This window comes from Ambystoma mexicanum, chromosome 6p (genome assembly GCF_040938575.1).
Source record: "Ambystoma mexicanum isolate Mex_15411 chromosome 6p, UKY_AmexF1_1, whole genome shotgun sequence".
NCBI classification, from domain to species: domain Eukaryota; kingdom Metazoa; phylum Chordata; class Amphibia; order Caudata; family Ambystomatidae; genus Ambystoma; species Ambystoma mexicanum.
The window spans coordinates 578,266,912-578,286,431 of NC_090935.1; the positions used below are offsets into that span (position 1 = coordinate 578,266,912).

General features: G+C 48.2%; 1 protein-coding gene across 1 annotated transcript in view; it reads right to left on the bottom strand.

The window, feature by feature from the left end:
- THBS4 (thrombospondin 4) overlaps nucleotides 1-19,520 on the bottom strand; it is a 274,521-nt gene that overhangs the window by 94,454 nt on the left and 160,547 nt on the right. The window contains exons 17-19 of the mRNA XM_069627401.1: nucleotides 18,388-18,566; nucleotides 17,884-17,932; nucleotides 14,362-14,558 (exon numbers count right to left, since the gene is read on the bottom strand). Of these exons, the coding sequence (XP_069483502.1) occupies nucleotides 14,362-14,558; nucleotides 17,884-17,932; nucleotides 18,388-18,566 (425 nt within the window). The remainder of the gene's footprint in view (nucleotides 1-14,361; nucleotides 14,559-17,883; nucleotides 17,933-18,387; nucleotides 18,567-19,520) is intronic.

The following is a 19,520-nucleotide window of genomic DNA, read 5'->3' on the forward strand; positions in this document are numbered from 1 at the left end:
TTACCATCCTGAATCCAGTCTTCAGCAACACCTATAAATACAAGAAAGAACAGGTTAGCATTACGGTCTTCAGTGTCAGCTCTTCACTTACCTGGTCCATCGGCTGTCACCAACGCCTCGCGCTGCATTCCGGCATCTGAAAGACAAAGGCTTACCTACGCTTCGTGCACTCTGGAGGTCTTCACACTGCATTCCGGCATCTGAAAGACAAAAGCTTACCAACTCTTTGCACGCTCCGGAGGCCTTCGGCGCTGCATCCCGCATCTGAAAGACAAAACAAGGTGCGTTTAAAGACATTGGGGAACTTTAATACTCACGTGCCATTACTCCTTTCCACATCTAACCCAGTGGGTATTCCGGCACCCTGTAGCCGCTCCGAACATGTACCTGCAAAATAAAAAGACAGTTAGAGCGCATCGTGAAGCAGGCAACAAGCGCTTACTTACGTGCTTCCAGGCGCTTCTATTCATCACACGGGCTCCATCTTCAACTCACTTCAGCCCGTCATCCGCCATCGCCGGAACCCTACAAAACAAGAAACATCATTACTAAAGACTTTAAAGACATTAAAATTACTCGAAACTTACCGTTCGTGCAGTAAATGACGGACAGCAGTCCTCTGAAGTCAAGAGGCCCGCTCCCCTTATCCAGTGAAGAAACTGGTTACAGCACCCTGCCCCGAGGCAGATGGAGAGCACGGCGTTCACTTACCTAAGGTGAGAGCGTTAACCTTTGGGGTTCTACAGGAGAAGAGAAAGGGAAGAAGAGAGAGACATTCAATAACCCAGTTCCTTAATCCCATATTTTCTATCTGCAGACATCTTACCCGTCGAGTCAGACATACAGTGCACAGAGGTCCAGCCCAAAGAGCCAGCCGTGTGTTACACATCACCTTTGAAGATACGGTATACACCCAGTCAAGACCGGCGCCTCTACGGGAATCAGGTGAGCGTTACAGAACGCAAAGCCTACCGACCAGCTAGTCCAGTTACTTGGGGAACTAAGGGCAGAAGTGCATGCAACCCGTCAGGAAACAAACGCTCTAAGAAGGGAACTGATTATTTCCAAGGAGCGAACAGAAGATCTCACTAGAAAATTGCTACAGTCACAAGCCGGACAGACCCCGTTACCCGCATCTGGGGGAAATCTTCCTTCTACATCCTCTATGAATCCAGTGCAGATCAACCTACCTGGGAATGTACCTCTGGCTCCGCCCAAACGATTTTCTGGTGACCCAAAGAGGTTTGCAGTATTTATCAATCAGTGCTGGTTGCATTTCTTATGCCGGCCAGCAGCCTTTCCAACTGATCAAGCTAAAGTAGCTTTCGTGCTTTCGTACCTTAGTGGCAATGCGGCAGACTGGTTGATCCTTCTAGTAAATCAATATGATCCGGTCCTCCATGATTTTCAAGCTTTTCAGCTCAGTATGGAAAAACTGTTCGCAAGACATTCACAGGGGCAGGCCTTGGACAATGAGCTTCTTTCGTTGCGACAAGGTAATCAAGACCTTTTGGCTTATATTGCGTCTTTCAACAGACTGATAGTGGAAACTCAATGGCCTGAGGACAAAAGGATTACGCTGTTTTATAGAGGTCTACGTGTAGAGCTCAAAGATGTGTTAGCCCAAGTAGTGAATCCCCCACAAGATTGTTCGGACTATATAGACTTAGTCGTTCAAATAGATCACAGACTGCAGAACAGGAAGGCCGATCGTTCCAAGTTTGATGCTCGAGTATTTTCCAAACCGCCAACTCCTTCCAAAGGAGTAGACTCCGGGGAACCCATGCAAATAGGGGGTCTGAAAGGTCCTCTAACACAAAAGGAGCGGGAAAGGAGAAAACAGTTGCAATTATGCCTCTATTGCGGAAACTCAGGGCACTTTCTTCGAGACTGTCCGGTGAAACCTGCCAAGAAGGCGGTAGGAGCTGCAGTTACCAAAGTTACAAACTCTGAGCAGGGAAACGACCTCGCCCGAAAAGAATAGAGGTCCTCTTGCCGAGCGTGAAAACCAGTTCCGTGACCTTGCATTTCGTGATACCTATGGTCCTCATTAGCCCTGATAATCCGGATCGATTACATGCAATTGAAGCTTACGTCGACAGCGGTGCCATCGGCAATTATGTGGATCATGAAATGGTTTTGAGGATGAATCTAACTCTTTGTCCCAAGGCTGTAAAGGACGTCATTACTACGGTGGATGGTACGGAGATAGCCTCCGGGCCAGTAACGCATACCACTCAAGAGGTGACGCTAGTAAGTCAAGATGGACACCATGAGAAGATCGTGTTCGATGTGATCAAGGCCCCTCAGTTTCAGATTATTCTAGGAATACCTTGGTTAGAGAAACACAATCCTCTGATCGATTGGCGAGCAAGAACGGTCCAGTTTCCAGAATGTGTCTCTACTTGTCACCCTCCACCTGGTGTTGCACTGGCAGCAATTTCTTCAGAGACTCCCCAGTTACCTCCCGAATACCTAGAATACCAAGATGTTTTCCGGAAGGATCAGGCTGACTCTCTACCTCCTCATAGGTCTTATGACTCCCAGATAGACCTGATACCTGGATCTACTCCTCCTTGTAGTAGAATGTATGCCCTCACCGAGCCTGAGAACCTTCACCTTCGACAATACCTGGATCAATACCTGGCAAATGGGTTTATTCGTCCTTCCAAGTCCCCTGCTTCTTCAGCTTTGTTCTTCATTCCAAAAAAGGAAGGAGACCTTAGAACTTGTATAGATTATCGCTCCCTGAACCAGATCACCGTTAAGAATAGATATCCGTTACCTTTGATCCCTGAACTCCTGGACCAAGTCAGAAAAGCATGCATATATACAAAGCTGGATCTTAGAGGAGCTTACCACTTGGTACGAGTAAAAGAGGGCGATGAATGGAAGACGGCCTTCTGCACCAAGTATGGGCTATTTGAATATCATGTCATGCCCTTCGGACTTTGCAATCCCCCTGCCGCCTTTCAATATTTTATGAACGATGTCCTCAGAGAGCTCATAGATGTGTGTGTTGTTGTTTACATTGACGACATCCTTGTTTATTCTTCATCGGAATCTGAACATCGGAAACACGTGAAAATGGTCCTCGAAAGATTGCGTCAACACAAACTTTTCGCTAAGTTGGAAAAATGTGTTTCAACGTGACTGAAGTTGAATTCCTGGGATTCATATTATCACCTGGCGGAGTGCGTATGGATTCAAAGAAGGTCGATGCAGTTCTCAAACGGTCATCACCATCCTCTGTAAAAGGTGTGCAAAGCATGTTAGGCTTCGCTAACTTTTACCGCAGGTTTATCCCTGAATTCTCTCGAATAGTCCAGCCCATCACTGCCTTGTTAAAGAAAAACAAACGTTTTGAATGGTATACCGAGGCGGAACAAGCTTTCCAGGATTTGAAGACTAAATTTATCTCTGCACCAATCTTAAAACACCCTCGCCCCGAACTCCCCTTCATCGTGGAAACTGATGCTTCAAGCCTTGCCATGGGGGCAGTTCTATCACAAAAGGACCCGGTAACCAATCAGTTGCATCCCGTGGCATTTTGGTCCCGCAAATTCTCGCCACCTGAAATCAATTACACGATTACTGACAAGGAACTTCTGGCTATCAAGTCTGCCTTTAAGGCTTGGCGGCATTATCTGCTGGGGGCCCGACACACCGTTACTGTGATTACGGATCACCGAAACCTGCAATATTTGAAAACCGCAAAAGCCCAATCCTCTAGACAACTCCGTTGGGCATTATTCTTTGCCGAGTTTGACTTCTTAATTACCTATCGACCTGGTACAAAGAACGGTAAAGCTGATGCCCTTTCTCGGATGGGAGTGGAAGAACACTTGATCAACCCTAAACCTGTACCAATCATTCCCGAACAAAGAATTCTGGGTGTAATCGCCACAGAATCCATAGAGGAAGTTAAGGATAAAGCCAGGCAACTTGTAACTCCAGCAGACATACAGAATTGGCATCTGCAGGGAAAGGACTTTGCAGTAAAGGACAACTTATTGTATTTCCAAGAACGATTATACCTACCCAGCACAGATTTACAGAAAAAAGTAATCTCTTGTTATCACGATTCTTTAATGGAAGGACATCCCGGTATGGCCAAGACCTCAGAAAAGATCAAGCGCTACTTCTGGTGGCCGTCTTGGAAAAAAGATATCAGAGACTTTATAATGTCCTGTGGAGTATGCTCCTAAAACAAGAGTCAAAAGGAAAGACCAGCAGGCCTCTTACGCCCTATTGACATCCCACCTCGCCCTTGGCATACGCTTTCTATGGACTTTATCACCGATCTACCTCCATGCTCCGGATACAATACGATTCTAGTAATCGTGGACTTATTCTCCAAGATGGCGCATTTCATTCCGCTCAAAGGCTTGCCAACAGCAGCAACTCTGGCCCGAGAATTTCTCGAAAACATCGTCCGACTGCACGGTTTTCCTTCGGTTCTAATTTCGGATCGAGGTAGTCAATTTATTTCTCATTTTTGGCGAAGTTGCTGTCGGTCGGCTCAAATTGATGTGAGACTATCGACCAGTCACCACCCTCAGACCGACGGACAAACCGAGAGGACCAATCAAACTCTGGAACAGTATTTACGCTGCATGCTGCAACAAACTGAAAAAACTTGGAAAGACATCCTTTGGATAGCCGAATATGCCTACAATAACTCTGTCCATTCGGGAACTGGGAAAACCCCGTTTTTTCTTTTGTACGGCAGTCACCCTCGAACCTCGGAGTTGGATCCCCTCCAAGATCTTGAAACACCAGCAGTAGACTACCTGCATTCTACAATCACCCAAGCCTTTAAAGAAGCTGTTTCTCACCTTCAAAGGGCTAAAGAACAATACAAGAAAGGAGCAGATCAACATCGGAAGGAAGCCCCTCAATATCAAGTAGGGGATCAAGTCTGGTTATCCACCAAATATCTACCTCTAAAAGGGCCACGCACATTCAACCCAAGATACCTTGGTCCCTATTCCATCACTACCATAGTAAACCCAGTAGCGGTCAAGTTGGACTTGCCCCCGCACATGAAGATACATCCGGTCTTCCACATCTCTCTATTAAAACCTGTGCAACCTCAAACCCGACTAACTAAATCTCCAAAACCTATCCTAGTTGATGGAGAACTCGAGTTTGAAGTCAAAAGCATTCTGGCCTCCAAGATCTCCAAATCTAAACTATTTTACCTAATTGACTGGAAAGGCTACGGCCCCCAAGAGAGATCCTGGGAACCTGCTGAATATGTCCACGCTCCTCGCCTAATCAAAAGATTTCACCGAACATTTCCTGACAAGCCAAAACCCCCGGAGAAGGCCGGTTTGGGAGGGGCCTTGAGGGGGGGTACTGTCATGATCTCTGCTTCCAAAAGGTCAGGGTTTTCCCAATTCCCTTGGAAGCAGATCCATAACCCAGGTTCCGAGTGCCAACCAGTCCCAATTGGGACCTTTTGGACCCAGTCCTGGCGCCAGTGGCACCAGGCTCATAAACATGCCCAATCCCAGCGCTGGAAGCGCCGGGCTCATAATGCTTGGGTGGACTTACCTGCAGCAGACCATGCTGCTTACTTGCCTGCCAGTTGAGCCTCTGATCCTCTTCTGTTTGGAACTACTTTTCCTGTTGGGTGGGGCAGGAGCCACTCCCTAGATTCAGAACACTGGAACTCTTCTGGAAAGCAGGAACTCTTTTCTTACCTAGGCGTGGCTGTGGAAGGAGACACCTAAGCACTACAGGAGGCTATTTAAACCACACCCAATGGATGAATCTTGCTTTGCGTTATTCTGCATACTCTGCAGCAGAACGCTCATCGTGTCTTCTGCATCTGATCCTGGGCCTAAGGAAAAAGGCTTACCATCCTGAATCCAGTCTTCAGCAACACCTATAAAGACAAGAAAGAACAGGTTAGCATTACGGTCTTCAGTGTCAGCTCTTCACTTACCTGGTCCATCGGCTGTCACCAACGCCTCGCGCTGCATTCCGGCATCTGAAAGACAAAGGCTTACCTACGCTTCGTGCGCTCCGGAGGTCTTCACACTGCATTCCGGCATCTGAAAGACAAAAGCTTACCAACTCTTTGCACGCTCCGGAGGCCTTCGGCGCTGCATCCCGCATCTGAAAGATAAAACAAGGTGCGTTTAAAGACATTGGGGAACTTTAATACTCACGTGCCATTACTCCTTTCCACATCTAACCCAGTGGGTATTCCGGCACCCTGCAGCCGCTCCGAACTTGTACCTGCAAAATAAAAAGACAGTTAGAGCGCATCGTGAAGCAGGCAACAAGCGCTTACTTACGTGCTTCCAGACGCTTCTATTCATCACACGGGCTCCATCTTCAACTCACTTCAGCCCGTCATCCGCCATCGCCGGAACCCTACAAAACAAGAAACATCATTACTAAAGACTTTAAAGACATTAGAATTACTCGAAACTTACCGTTCGTGCAGTAAACGACGGACAGCAGTCCTCTGAAGTCAAGAGGCCTGCTCCCCTTATCCAGTGAAGAAACTGGTTACATCACCCTGCCCCGAGGCAGATGGAGAGCACGGCATTCACTTACCTAAGGTGAGAGCGTTAACCTTTGGGGTTCTACAGGAGAAGAGAAAGGGAAGAAGAGAGAGACATTCAATAACCCAGTTCCTTAATCCCATATTTTCTATCTGCAGACATCTTACCCGTCGAGTCAGACATACAGTGCACAGAGGTCCAGCCCAAAGAGCCAGCCGTGTGTTACACATCACCTTTGAAGATACGGTATACGCCCAGTCAAGACCGGCGCCTCTACGGGAATCAGGTGAGCGTTACAGTGTCTGCCTACCAGAGGCTGCAGGGGACAGACCCGTTTGCAGAAGGGGGGGCTTGGAGCATTGCCCCCTGGGGGGTGTCCCCCCTGGCACCAGAAGCGGCACGTGGAGGGACAGAGGTCTCCCCGCAGTGAGCTTAGATCATGGGCTGCAGTGCCACGCGGCTCGCGTGGGACCTGGGGGGCGGGCACGGGCGCCTTTCTTGACTCCCCGTTGGTATAGGCAAACCAACTACAAAGAACGGGCAGGGGAGCAGTTTTTCCCCCCAGCTGAGTGGACTTCCGTAAGGCGTCTGGAGAGTGCCATCACGGGGGGGGCAGTGTGATCAGTGGTGCCCTGGGTAGTTCTGTGGTCCCGATTGAGGAGGTGCAGGGGGGGCTCAGCCCAGCACCTCTGTCGGTTTTAAAGATCTGGAGTGTCTCTCTTCTTGGATTTTCACGACACTACCCCCCGGCCCCCGGTGTGTGAAGGGGAGGGGCCCGTGGTCTCTAGCTCATCCACGGTCCCTTGTTTGGAACCAGCATTACTATGAGGACAGCGGGGACTGAAGCAACATGGCTGCCAAATTTAAAAGCAAAGGAGGGAAGGGGCACCAGCCATAAGTGACTTGGTTGGTACACTACCTGCAATTTGGCCAGCGTACACCCCAGGGGAGGGCCCTGGAACAGCCCGGGAGAAGTCGGGCGAAGATGTGGATCAGGGGATAGGGGAGGAGCGCTCGATGATGACCAGACAGGAGTTTTTGGGCGAGCTCCATGCTTTACAACTGAATTTAGCCAAGACTTTTCAAGACCAATTCCAACTAATGAGAACAGATTTGAACGAGGCCCTAGGAGAGATAAGACAGGAAACACGCCAATTGGGGGAAAGGACAGATACCCTGGAAAAGGCCTCCAAGAGGTAGAGGAGGAAACCACAGCTAACAGCGAAGCCATAGAGAGGTTGGACGTGGCTACGAGGAATTTGGAGGTCCAACTGGAGGACTTGGAGAACAGATCCCGTAGGGTTAACATTAGAGTGAAATCTTTACCAGAGTCGGTCCCAGATAAGGACCTGAAGGAGGTTCTCCAGGGCAACTTTGTGGGCATCTTGGGCGAAGGGAACCCCGAGAAGTTTGAGTTGGACCGAGTTCATAGAATCGGTCGGTTTGTCAAAAGCCAGAAGGCGAGACCCAGAGATGTTCTGGCAACGTTTGCTAGATACGCCCAGAAGGAAGCAATCCTCCGTGCGGCGAGACTGAGCGAGCCGCTTATGTTTGAAGGTCAGCAGATCGCTTTGTTTCAGGACTTAGCGGCTGGCACTCTCATGAAGAGGAGGCAGATGGGTCCGCTAGTGAAAGTGTTGAACGAGAAGGGCATACGATATAAGTGGACTTTCCCATTTGGCCTTCTCTTTGAATGGGAGGGACCCCAGAAGCGAGTGACGACCCTGCAGGAAGGGGCTGTCACACTTCACATTGATCTGGAGGACACCCCGACGAGCTCGGGAGCGAGGGTTGCAATAGGACGCAACAGGCTGAAACCATGGAGTTGGTCGACTGTGGGAGAGAAGAAGAGGAAAAGTGGCAAAGATGGTATTAGGAGGCAAAAAGGGAATCCCAGTGAAGAGAGGAGTAACTCTCCCAATGACTCCTAAAGTCTGACTCGGAAAGAGGGGTGGTGGGCCTCTAGAAAGAGAAATGAAGACAAGGGTTGGAGGAGGAGCAACCATTTTGGGTACGGAAAGGGTGGGGATGCCCGAGTTAGAAGCATACTTGCCAACCCTACCGATTTAGGCGGTAGGATACCGCTTTTTAAGCAGTCCTACCGCCTACCGATTTTTTTACATCAAATACCGATTTTTTTTTGTAAAAAAAAAAAAAAAAAATTTTTTTTTTTTTTACATTTTTCTTTTGCCCACGCCAGCTCGGGGAGTCTTTCAAGGGCTCCCCCGAGCTGGCGTACCGGGAGAATGCCCGGCATGCAGGCTTTTAATGTCAAAGGCACCCACGGCGGTGGGCTAAAAGCGCCCTTCCGCCGCGGGTGCCTTTGGCAAAAGGCGCCATTAGCCCCCCACCACGCCAACTCGGGGAGTCTTTCAAGGGCTCCCCCGAGCTGGCGTGGTGGCAGAAGGCGTGGCAGGTGCCTCATTGTCATTGAATGCACCCGCGGCGGCGGGCTCATTCAATGACAATGGGCTGCTGACGCGCCCTATTCCTATCATTACCTCCTCGACTGACTATTTTTGAAACTTTAAGATTCCTACAGATTTTTGGTCACAGAATGTTGGCATGTATGTAGAAGTGGTGAGCAGGCGGGAAGAGGATGGTCTTCCAGGGAGGGGGGGGGCTTGGGGAGAGCGGCGGGGAGGGTGGAGGTGGGGCGGAGGCGAGACATTCAAGGAGGAGAAAGGAGAGAAGACAGTTGTTCAGAGGAAGATCTCAGTCGCAACCCTTAACTTCTTAAGTGGGTAACGCATAATGTCCGAGGGTTGAACTCTCCCCTGCGAAGGAAGAAGTTGGAACTTTTTGTGAGAAAGGAGAGACCTGATATTATGGGACTCCAAGAAATGCACTTGCTACCCAAAGACCAGGGTCGGTTGAAGCTGAGAGGCTTTGATCAGATATTGCATGCCTCAGGTCACAGTAAAACGAAGGGGGTAGCACTAGCTAATCGAAGCATGGTTAATTTCAGAGTGGAGGTAGTCACGAGAGATAAAGAGGGGAGATACTTAGTGGTTATGGGGAAATGTCATGATGCCCCTTATACAACAGCGGTGGTATACAGCCCCAACTCTGGTCAGGAGCAATTTCTGCTGTCGGTATTGAAAGTGTTGGAAGAACAATCTTGGGGGCAAATTATCTTATTGGGAGACTTGAATATCGCATGGGATAGGGTACGGGATAGAAGCGGCAACGGTTTCAGAGGTGGTGGGGCAGTGTTGTCGGCAGACTTGAAGGATAAGATTAGGAACCTGGGGATGTGGGATGTGTGGAGGGAGGTAAAGGGAGATGTGGAGGGTTATACCTTCATATCTGGGTCCACGGATCTCAATCTAGAATAGATTATATATGGGTCTCTGTAGGGCTAGTGGGATGTATCTGGGAGGTGCAGGTGGGACCGATTGGAATAGCCGACCATAAGGTAGTATCAGTGGTTATGGATTTGGGTAGGAGGGAGAGGGGGTTTGAGGCTGGAAGTTCCCTAGTGTGCTCTTGAGAGACCCGGTAATTCGGGAAGGACTTGAAGAGAAGATTAAGACCTTCTTTGCTATAAATAGGCTGGAGGACACAGGAGAGGGGATAAGATGGGATGCCTTTAAGGCTACAATCAGAGGGGATCTAATTGCTGCATCCGCTTTTCGAGTGAAGCAGTTAAGAGCTTTGGAGGTACGATTGGAGGCGGAGGTTGAGGCAGCTAGGCAGGCAGCAGGGGCAACCTCATCCCGGATAGCCTTGCGGGAATATAGGAAGGTGCTGGGCCAGTTAGAATTACTACGTACCAAGAAAGCAGAAGGGGCACTCCTAGCTGTGATACAAAGGTATTACGCTAAGGCGAATAAAGCGAGTACGCTTTTGGCACGGCTACTTAGACACTCGCCACAGCACAGCGGACGTGCGCTTCACAAACACACTCATCCGCTCTAGCAGCACCACGCAGACAGTGCCTTCTAAGTAGATCCCAGGATGAACGGGATTCGTTCGCACAGCCACTAGAGCCACGTTCCGGCCATCCTCACATCTAGGCTCCAGTCCGGCGCACCCCACGACCGGCATCCGTTACCTAGGAGCCATCCACCTTTTAGCCCAGAGCAAGCCGCCCATCCGGCTACTCAAATTCAGAGACTGGCTCCAGCCCTTTCACATTTTGTGACACAGCAGTGCTGATTAACCGGTTCGACCTGTCCTGGGAGCCTGCCCCACAAGCGAGATTCATGACAAGGCTCCAGTGGGGCCTCCTATTTGCCCTGATGAAGGCGGTTCATATAGAGTAATATTGATCCGGCTGATGTATTTGAAGTTGGATACTTCCTCTGCCGAAACGTGCACCATACGCAAGGGGGTCATTTGCATCAATAAGGATGTTTTGGGGCCTATGGACTACTTATTGCGAGGCCTACATTTGATACCAAGAAATTTGACTACGGTCCCCCTGTCACGTTGGCACCTGTAATATCATCTGAAAGATGAGATGCTTTATTGAATACGGTGCACGGGTAGTACCCTACACCCACCCTTGCACTGAAGCATAACCTTTATGATTTCACCAGTGATTTATGCCATGTTACATGATCAAGGACTTTGAACAGATTCATGTATTGAAGCAAAACTGTGATTTTTGTTTTGATTCCTTTATGTTCAGATTATTTGAGTTCTTCACACACAAATTATTTATAAATGTTTCCATGTTCATGTTTGAATGTTTCTTATTCTAATACAAACCACGTTTATTCACCATCATGGTTGTATGTGATTTTCCTTGTTTAACCCTTATCTTCTTTCTGGACATTTCCATGGAGTAAAAACTTAGAGGTTTTTTTCCCATTAGTACCACAAATACCAGGATTCCCATCACTAGGATATAATTGTTTCATTTATTGATAACATATGGGAACACACCTGGTCAGTAGCAGTACTAACTCTTCTTGGTTCACGGCTACTTAGGGGAACAAGGGCGGAAAATGCCATCACGGCCTTAAAACTGGGCACTGGGGTGAGAGTACCAGAGAGGGAAGAATTGAAGGAGGCTATAGCGGAGTTTTACGACTCCCTGTATGCATCCCAAAACCCCCTTAGTGAGGCGCAATCTGTCCAGCTGCAGGAAATTGACAGGGAGACGAGGGGAACCTTAAACACAGAAATCACGGAGGAGGAAGTAAGGGGGGTGATCAGAGCTCTTCCAGTGAATAAAGCCCCCGGCCCCGACGGTTATACCTCTGCCTTTTATAAAATGTTTATTACACAGTTAGCCCCGCAATTGACCTCCCTATTCAACACGTTTCGACAGACAGGTACAATTTCCCCGTCGATGGAAGAAGCAAAGGTGACTCTTGTTCTCAAGCCGCATAAGGACCCGGAAGAGAGAACGGCTTACCGCCCCATTGCCTTGATCAATATAGATGCCAAGATTTATACTAAAATCTTGGCTAATAGGCTGAATGCCATTCTGCCTTCTCTTGTACATCCTGACCAAGCGGGCTTTGTCAAGGGCCGGCAGACAGCAGATAACATCAGGCGGGTGGCCAATTTAGTTTAAAAAGTTCAAAGGACATCCACCCCAGCGGTCTTGGTGGCACTCGACGCGGAAAAGGCCTTTGAACGCGTGGAGTGGTCTTTTCTGTTTCGTGTATTGGAAAAGATGGGCATTAGGGGGGAATTTCTCAAGATGGTCCAGGCTAATTTCCAAGCACCATCCGTTAGAATAATGGTTAATGGGACAGCTACTAGAAGGGTCCATTTACAAAGGGGGACTAAGCAAGGCTGCCCTCTATCCCCTATTCTTTATGCGCTGAACCTGGAACCCTTACGGCAAGCGATTAGGGAAAAGCCGGATATACGAGGCATCCCGTTTGGGGGGGGGAACAACAGAAGGTCACAGCTTTCGCTGACGACATGCTGCTGATGTTGACGGTGCGCAGAGAGTCGCTTCAGGTTAGCCTATCTCTGTTGGAACAATTTGGGGTGGCCTCGGGACTCAAGGTTAATGCTAACAAGTCAGAAATCCTTAATCTAACGCTTAGGGGACTAGAACTTGAGGAGATGAGGGAAGGTATTCACTTATTGTGGAGTCCGGGTGGGATTAAAAACTTGGGGGTAAAATCACGGCAACAATATCAGGGTGGTACCCAGTGAATTTTCCCCCGCTCCTTAGAGAAATTCGAAGGGACTATCGTAGAAGGCGAGGCCTTAGAGTATACTGGCTAGGGCAGATTACTGTGGTGAAGATGGTCGCGCTTACGCGGCTGTTGTATTTATTCCAGGCTATCCCGCAGCCTGTTCCATCCAGCTTCTTCAGGGAATTGGGGACTCTGACGAAAGATTTTGTGTGGGAAGGGAAAAGACCAAGGGTGCGGGGTGCTTTGTTAATGGCATCTAGACAAGAGGGAGGCCTGGCTCTGCCGAATTTTCGGCGGTATTATGAGGCAACTCAGCTAAGAATCATCAGGGAATGGCTGCAGGGGGAAGAGAGCCAGCAAGAGAAACTCTGGGTGAGAATGGACAGAGTGGTGGCCCACCCTAGCCTCACAGAAGTCCTTTGGCTCCCGAAGGAGCATAGACCGCGGCACCTCTATGAAAGCACCATCACCAAACTAATGGTGGACACCTGGGATTCCATGGTAAGAGCCAAGGGAATTACTTCTTTCTCCTCTCCGTTTACACTGCTCTTTGGCAATGGCGCTTTTGAGAGTTGGCAGGAAGGAGGATGTGGGAAGTTATGTGATATGTTCCGAGAGGGGGAATTGTTGTCATTTGAGGACGGTAAAAGGGTATTTGCAATACAGGAGAAGGAAAGATTGCGCTACGCTCAAATAAGACATTGGGTGCTACACCGGGAGTTAGAAAGGCGAGCTAGGGAGGTTAGAAAGAACTAGGGAGCAGACAAAATTTGAGAAATTTCGCTGACCAACGACGGTACAAAATGCCCTATCTCCAATATTTATAAGATCCAGAATAGTTTGCAACCCGATCTTCAGTGGCCTAACATGCAGAAATGGGAAAAGGCCCTAGGGAGGGAAATCAGTAGAGAGGAGTGGGAAAGACTTTGGAAGAAGATACGCAAATTAGCCAGAGCCTCCCAGCTCCAAGAAGCATGGTATAAGCTCCTATTTGGATGGCATTACACCCCGGCCAAACTGCATAAGATGTTCCCCACGAGACCAGACAGGTGCTGGAGGGGTTGTGGTTTGGTAGGCACGGCAGAACACGTTTGGTGGCAATGTCCCAAGATTGCATCATTTTGGGCTGAGGTACAAAGGACGCAGGAAGGGGCTTTTGGCCCAGAAGATACACGGACTCCAATGCAGATCCTCCTGGGCGTCCAGGTGATTTCTGATGAGGGCAGGATCAGGGGTAGGGAGAAAGCAAAAGCAATCTTGACGCTGGCAGCCCTTTTGTTGATAGCCCAAAGATGGAAGAGCCCCGAGATTCCAAGGGAACAGGACTGGCTGCGGAAAGTTTGGGACATAGTGGCCTTGGAGTGGGCAACTTATGCCATAGAGAATAAAGTGCAAAGCTTTGCTGCCGTCTGGGGGGGGGGGGGGGGATTATGACTTTTCTCAAAGATGACTACAGAGTGATATGGTATGCGCAGCATTTGAGACTTCATGAGCTACAATAGGGTGAGGGAACTGCCTGGGAGAGGGAAGATGGGGGACTTTGAATGCTCGTCGTCCTGGGGGAGAGGGGTGGGGGGTAAGTTTTCTTTCTTTTCCTGTTGCCTTGTTTAAATTTGAAAAGTTCAATAAAAAGAGTTTTTAAAAAAAAATAAAAAAAGAATAATTGTAGCCATTTGGTTTGCATGTGCCTAGCTAGCAATCCATAACAATCATAGTTGGGTCTTGGTTACCTTGAGCTGGATGCCAGGCTCTGCAACAGCTCTGAACGGAGTAGCCTGCCAGTAGGTCTGTTCGGTCTGTTTCCACATGACCACGTAGAAGCTGGAACTGTCCTGATAGCCAAATATAAATCCAGCATAATCATCATCAGTCACTGTGTTGACGTGGAATGTGCCTTCGAAATCGACCCCATTGAAGGCTGTGTAACCTGGAGAGTGATACACAGAGAGAGGTTTAATGCCAAAACCCCCTTTCTGCACTGTTAAATATCCCCCACTAACTGTAAATGTTGACTACTCCCTAATGCCCTGAATGCTATTGTAATACAAAAAAGGGCAGTACGCATCTTGTTTATAAAACTTGCACACACTGACACACATAACATTCCCTATTGGAAAATCGCTTCCCTAGCACAGCGAGTGTGTGCAACGCAACACCTACCAAAGAGATGTAAGTATACCCTCAAGCTTTCCCAATGAATTATAGTCAAATGGAAGTATAGGCAAACATGAAATAGTATAGCTTTGATGCCCCGGCACGGGGGCAGACATGGGCGGTAACGGCCCGACAGCCCGAGACATGGCCGAGGAGTGAAAGCCGTTCGCACACTGGGGTTCATCCGGGGTGCAAATGGCTTTCTTTTTTTCCCTCAGGAGATTCGTGTTGCTTGCTCAGCCAATCTCCTGAGGGGGGAAAAATGAAAAAAAGATGGTTGGTGCCATAGGGAAAAAACACTACGTCCCTTTTCCATTTCTATGGTGGCAGCCGAGCGGGAGGTGTGGCGGACCGGAGCTCAAAGCTCCGGTCCCACAAATAAGTACAGAGGGGGGCAGGGGTTGGGGAGAGGTTATGTTTGGTTTGGGAGTGTTTGGGGTGGGAAGGCAACAGGACATAACAAATAAAACAAAATGGCACCACCGGGGGAAGGGCCTTGGGTGGCAGGAAAAGTGGGTGGAGAATATATATTCTTGCCTCCTGTTCCAGCACTTGATTGGCTAATGGCAATTTGATTATTTATTGCATTAATCAGGACAAAGTATATTGCTTTTTGGCTGGTCTGCCACATCAGACACAGTGTTCATGAGCTCTGCAATGCTGGCTGGGAATGTATGTTTCTCTTTTCTCTTCTTCCACTCAATGGGCCTCATTACGACCCAGGCGCTAAGTTACCGCCTGGGTCGTACCTTTACCACCATGGCGTAAACTATGTTTACGCCATGGTGGTTGGCGGACTTACCACCCCATTCCGAGCTCGGCGGGGCGGTAAGTCCCCAATCCCCATTTACCCTTCCCCATTCCCATTTTTGCCCCATAGGGCATAATGGGAGTGGGGAAGGAGTTAATTACGCCACCGTAAATTACGGTGGCGTAATTAACAACATGGTCCCTTAGCGCCATGGATTTTAACACCTGCTAAAAGCAGGTGTTAAATCCGCCATGGCGCTAAGGGACCTCGGAATCAGGCGGTAAGGGTCGGCGCTGTTTACGATGCCGTAAACCCCTTACCGCCTGAGTCGTAATGAGGCCCAATGAATCTCGAGATTCGTTAAGGTTATTTTCTGTGCACTAGAATCATTCCAGATAGTGTGACAAGGCCGGTACAGTGGCCTTGTCAAGAGAGAATGGCAACCCCTCTCAGCTGGGGTTGAAGGCCCACCCAGGAGCAATCTAGAGACAGCCCTTCACCTCAGGAGTGTGGTGGCAGTTGAGAGTGACCCAGTTCATATCCCCTCCCGATGCAAGCATGCTATTATGTAGTTCCAATGCCCCCGGCTATCCACAACCTGTCTGGAGATGCCTGGAGACGAATACATAGAGGCAACCCTCCAGATTGCAGCAATGTCGGCATCCTGCCACTGCAAGAGGGGAACCGGATGCAAGAGAGAGAGCCAACAGAACAGCGACACCGTGGCTTCAGGAGAAGTGGCACTATTCCCTACAGCACTGGCTGCAACACACTGCAGCCAGTGGTGTCATCCCTAAACCACCAGTGATTTGGCAGTGGGGTCTTAATCCCCAAAAAGATTGTACTTACCCCTGGGACACCAAGAACTATGCCCTCAAACATGGACATTGATCACTACGGGCTGCCATTATGGAGCAGCGATGGGAGCGCGCCAAAAAAGGGTTTTTTTACCAGCATTTAACAGTTTGGCTTATACTGTCCCATTTAGTGTGAGAAAGACAGATTTAGATGAGCCAGGGAAAGAGTGGCAATGACATGAGAACATTAAAGGAAGTTGTGGGTTGTTTGGTTGAGGCCAGAGGACGTAGAGATGGTGGAGCAAGAGGCCAGCAGAAGGACGGAAGGAGCAGCAAAGCGTGGAGGCAATTTCTGGAGAAAGTTAGGTATTGGTTAGTGGGTGCAAATGGTAGCGCAGTGTGAGTGTGCGTGGGGCAGTGTGGCAAGTGTGATTGGATGAGATAGAGTAAGGAGTGAATGTAAAGTGTATGCATCTGAATTGAAAGGAGGGAGTCTGAGTAGGAAGTAGGTGGAGTGGTAGAAGTAGTGCAAAGAGAGTAGTAGTGTGAAGGAGGGAGTTGTAGCGTGGAGGAGGGAGTTGTAGTGTGGAGGGGGGAGTTGTAGCATGGAGGAGTGAGTTGTAGCGTGGAGGAGTGAGTTGTAGCGTGGAGGAGGGAGTTGTAGCATGGAGGAGGGAGTTGTAGCATGGAGGAGGAAGTTATAGTGTGGAGGAGGGAGTTGTAGCATGGAGGAGGGAGTTGTAGAATGGAGGAGGGAGTTGTAGCGTGGAGGAGGGAGTTGTAGTGTGGAGGAGGGAGTTGTAGCGTGGAGGAGGGAGTTGTAGCATGGAGGAGGGAGTTGTAGTGTGGAGGAAGGAGGGTGGAGGCGAGGTCTAGAACATACAAGAGACTTCAGAAAGAGAGAGGAGATGAAGGGAGAGAGTGAATATGGGTGGAGTTGGAGGAGGGAGTGTAGTGAGAGGTAAGGGAGGAAATTAGAGTTTGGGAGGAGGGGACTGAATCAAGCAGTGTATCTAATAGGCACAGTTCCCTATCCCTGTACAACATGATCCACAGTTAGGAAGTCCCTGAGGGAGTCTAGACAGGGAAGGCACTTTGACCTTAGGTGATCATCGTAGCTATCTTAGCTTTATCATACTGAAAGGCAAACAATCAATATCTACTAACTGGAGGCTAAGGAGGAGAGAGCAATGTCCATATGGCCCAACGAAAGTTCAATAAAATCCCTTGTACTGTCCTTGAGTGTTGGAGTGCTTCATGAGCCACCAGTTACAATAGTCTCAGCCAACACAGTTAGTCTGATTGGCTAACTGTCCCTAAATGCTATGCCAACAATGAATAAATACTATGTTGTAAAGACCGCTCGGCCTGTAACCAGCTAATCCATGCCGCTAACTCCTACCTATGTACAGCGCTCCATTGCTTCCTGAAGTTAGGTTCACTCTATAAATACTCAAAATCAAATAGAACCATTAACACAAATCATGCTGTTGACATGGGTTATTTCAGCCATTACAAGGATAATGCTACCTCACAGAATGTGTACCTACCAACTGCAAGACCGGGGTCGCTGTTCATTGTCTGGACAATTTCCATTCCCTGAAAGAGAAATTCAAGGTCACAACACCTTAATAATTATAACAAAATATTGTCGCCTATTGTTAGTTGTTTAGTGCATAACGTTTGCTAGAATGAGTGTGCAAACATTTGATTAGGTGGGATTAGTGGAAATCAGTCTAGTGCCTAGATAACCACATCTTTAGTGGTGTAGCACGCTACATACATACATAAAGCATGCCAGACCTGACTGAGTGACGTCTGCCTGTACAATTCCAAACTCCATCACATTCCAAAAAGGACAGAAAGAGGAGGCCTGCCACACAACCAAAACAGTAACTTCAAATGGCATCAAATTTTGGATACACAATTCTAAACGGTAAGGTACAAAATCAGTTACTGACTTTCTCATTCCACAAAAATTGAAGACAACATTCAGAAATGTGAGGGGCAGATTTAGAGGAATGAATAGTCATTTCAAAAGAGCTCAGAAGTACCTGGTTCAAGACAATCCAGTTTGGATCAATCTGGGCATCGCCTTCAGGGTCGAGCACCACCGTCTGATAGGCTCTGAAATCTGTCAAGGTGATCTCTGCGTTCTCGGGGCACACGTCAATTCGATCTATGACCGCATCTTGGTCAAAATCTGATTCACATATATCACCAACGCCGTCACCTGAAAAAGCAGAAGGACAATGAAACGTATTCCTCCTTGTTCCACCCAAGGGCTGAAGGCCCACGGAGGATTTAACGATTATTAGTGGATTAGCATTAAGAACTATCACTGTTAACTTTTCAGACACAGATCAAACATTTAGGGCCTGTGCTCAAATTAACACGAGATGATACAAATGTCTTTGCCCTGAGCAGGTGTGCACGTAAAATGAGCGATACGCGGAGACTGAAACATGTTGCCACTTGAGCCATACTAGAGCTTGTAATTTCCTTACACTAGGTAATATCACAGAAATTAGATAGGCAAAAGGAACAGAGGGGTTTTACGTATGGTTTGCCTTTTTGTTAAATTAATAAATACTTCTTGACTTTTTTTCAGACGCATGTAATCGTGGATAAATTGTTTTTGTGACATAGTTTGTTAAATGGTGTTGTGTAGCTGGTATTGTGTAGCTGGTATTGCCCCAATATAACGAAACAAAAATACTGAATGCGCGTTTTCTGCACATTTGGCATAGTTGAAAATGACGAATCCCAAAAATCTGAACTAGGTCACTCGGGGTTGTGAGGTGCCCCTGCTCTCCTAGTTCGGCATTATGGACTTTGGGGAGTGAGGGGGACAAATGAACAGATTCCAAAAAGTTTGAGTTTCAACAAGTTGGCTTCGCAATTTTGAAACTCAAGCTTTTGGGAATGTGTTTTTTTAACACTGATCCATGTATCTGTAGATCAAATGTGTATAATTTGTAATGTTTTGATTTGCTACTTATTCGTTGGGTGAAGTGTTTAATTGGAAAAATACATTTTGACTTTAAGCCCTTATTTTGGGAATAATGTTTTGACCACCCTGGGTTCCTGCTATGGGGTTATTGGGGTAACGCTCTCACTGAGCAGGTTTCTTGGCACATGTGACGCTGCTACTGTATATCTGAAAAGCCAAGCTACATTTTCAAAG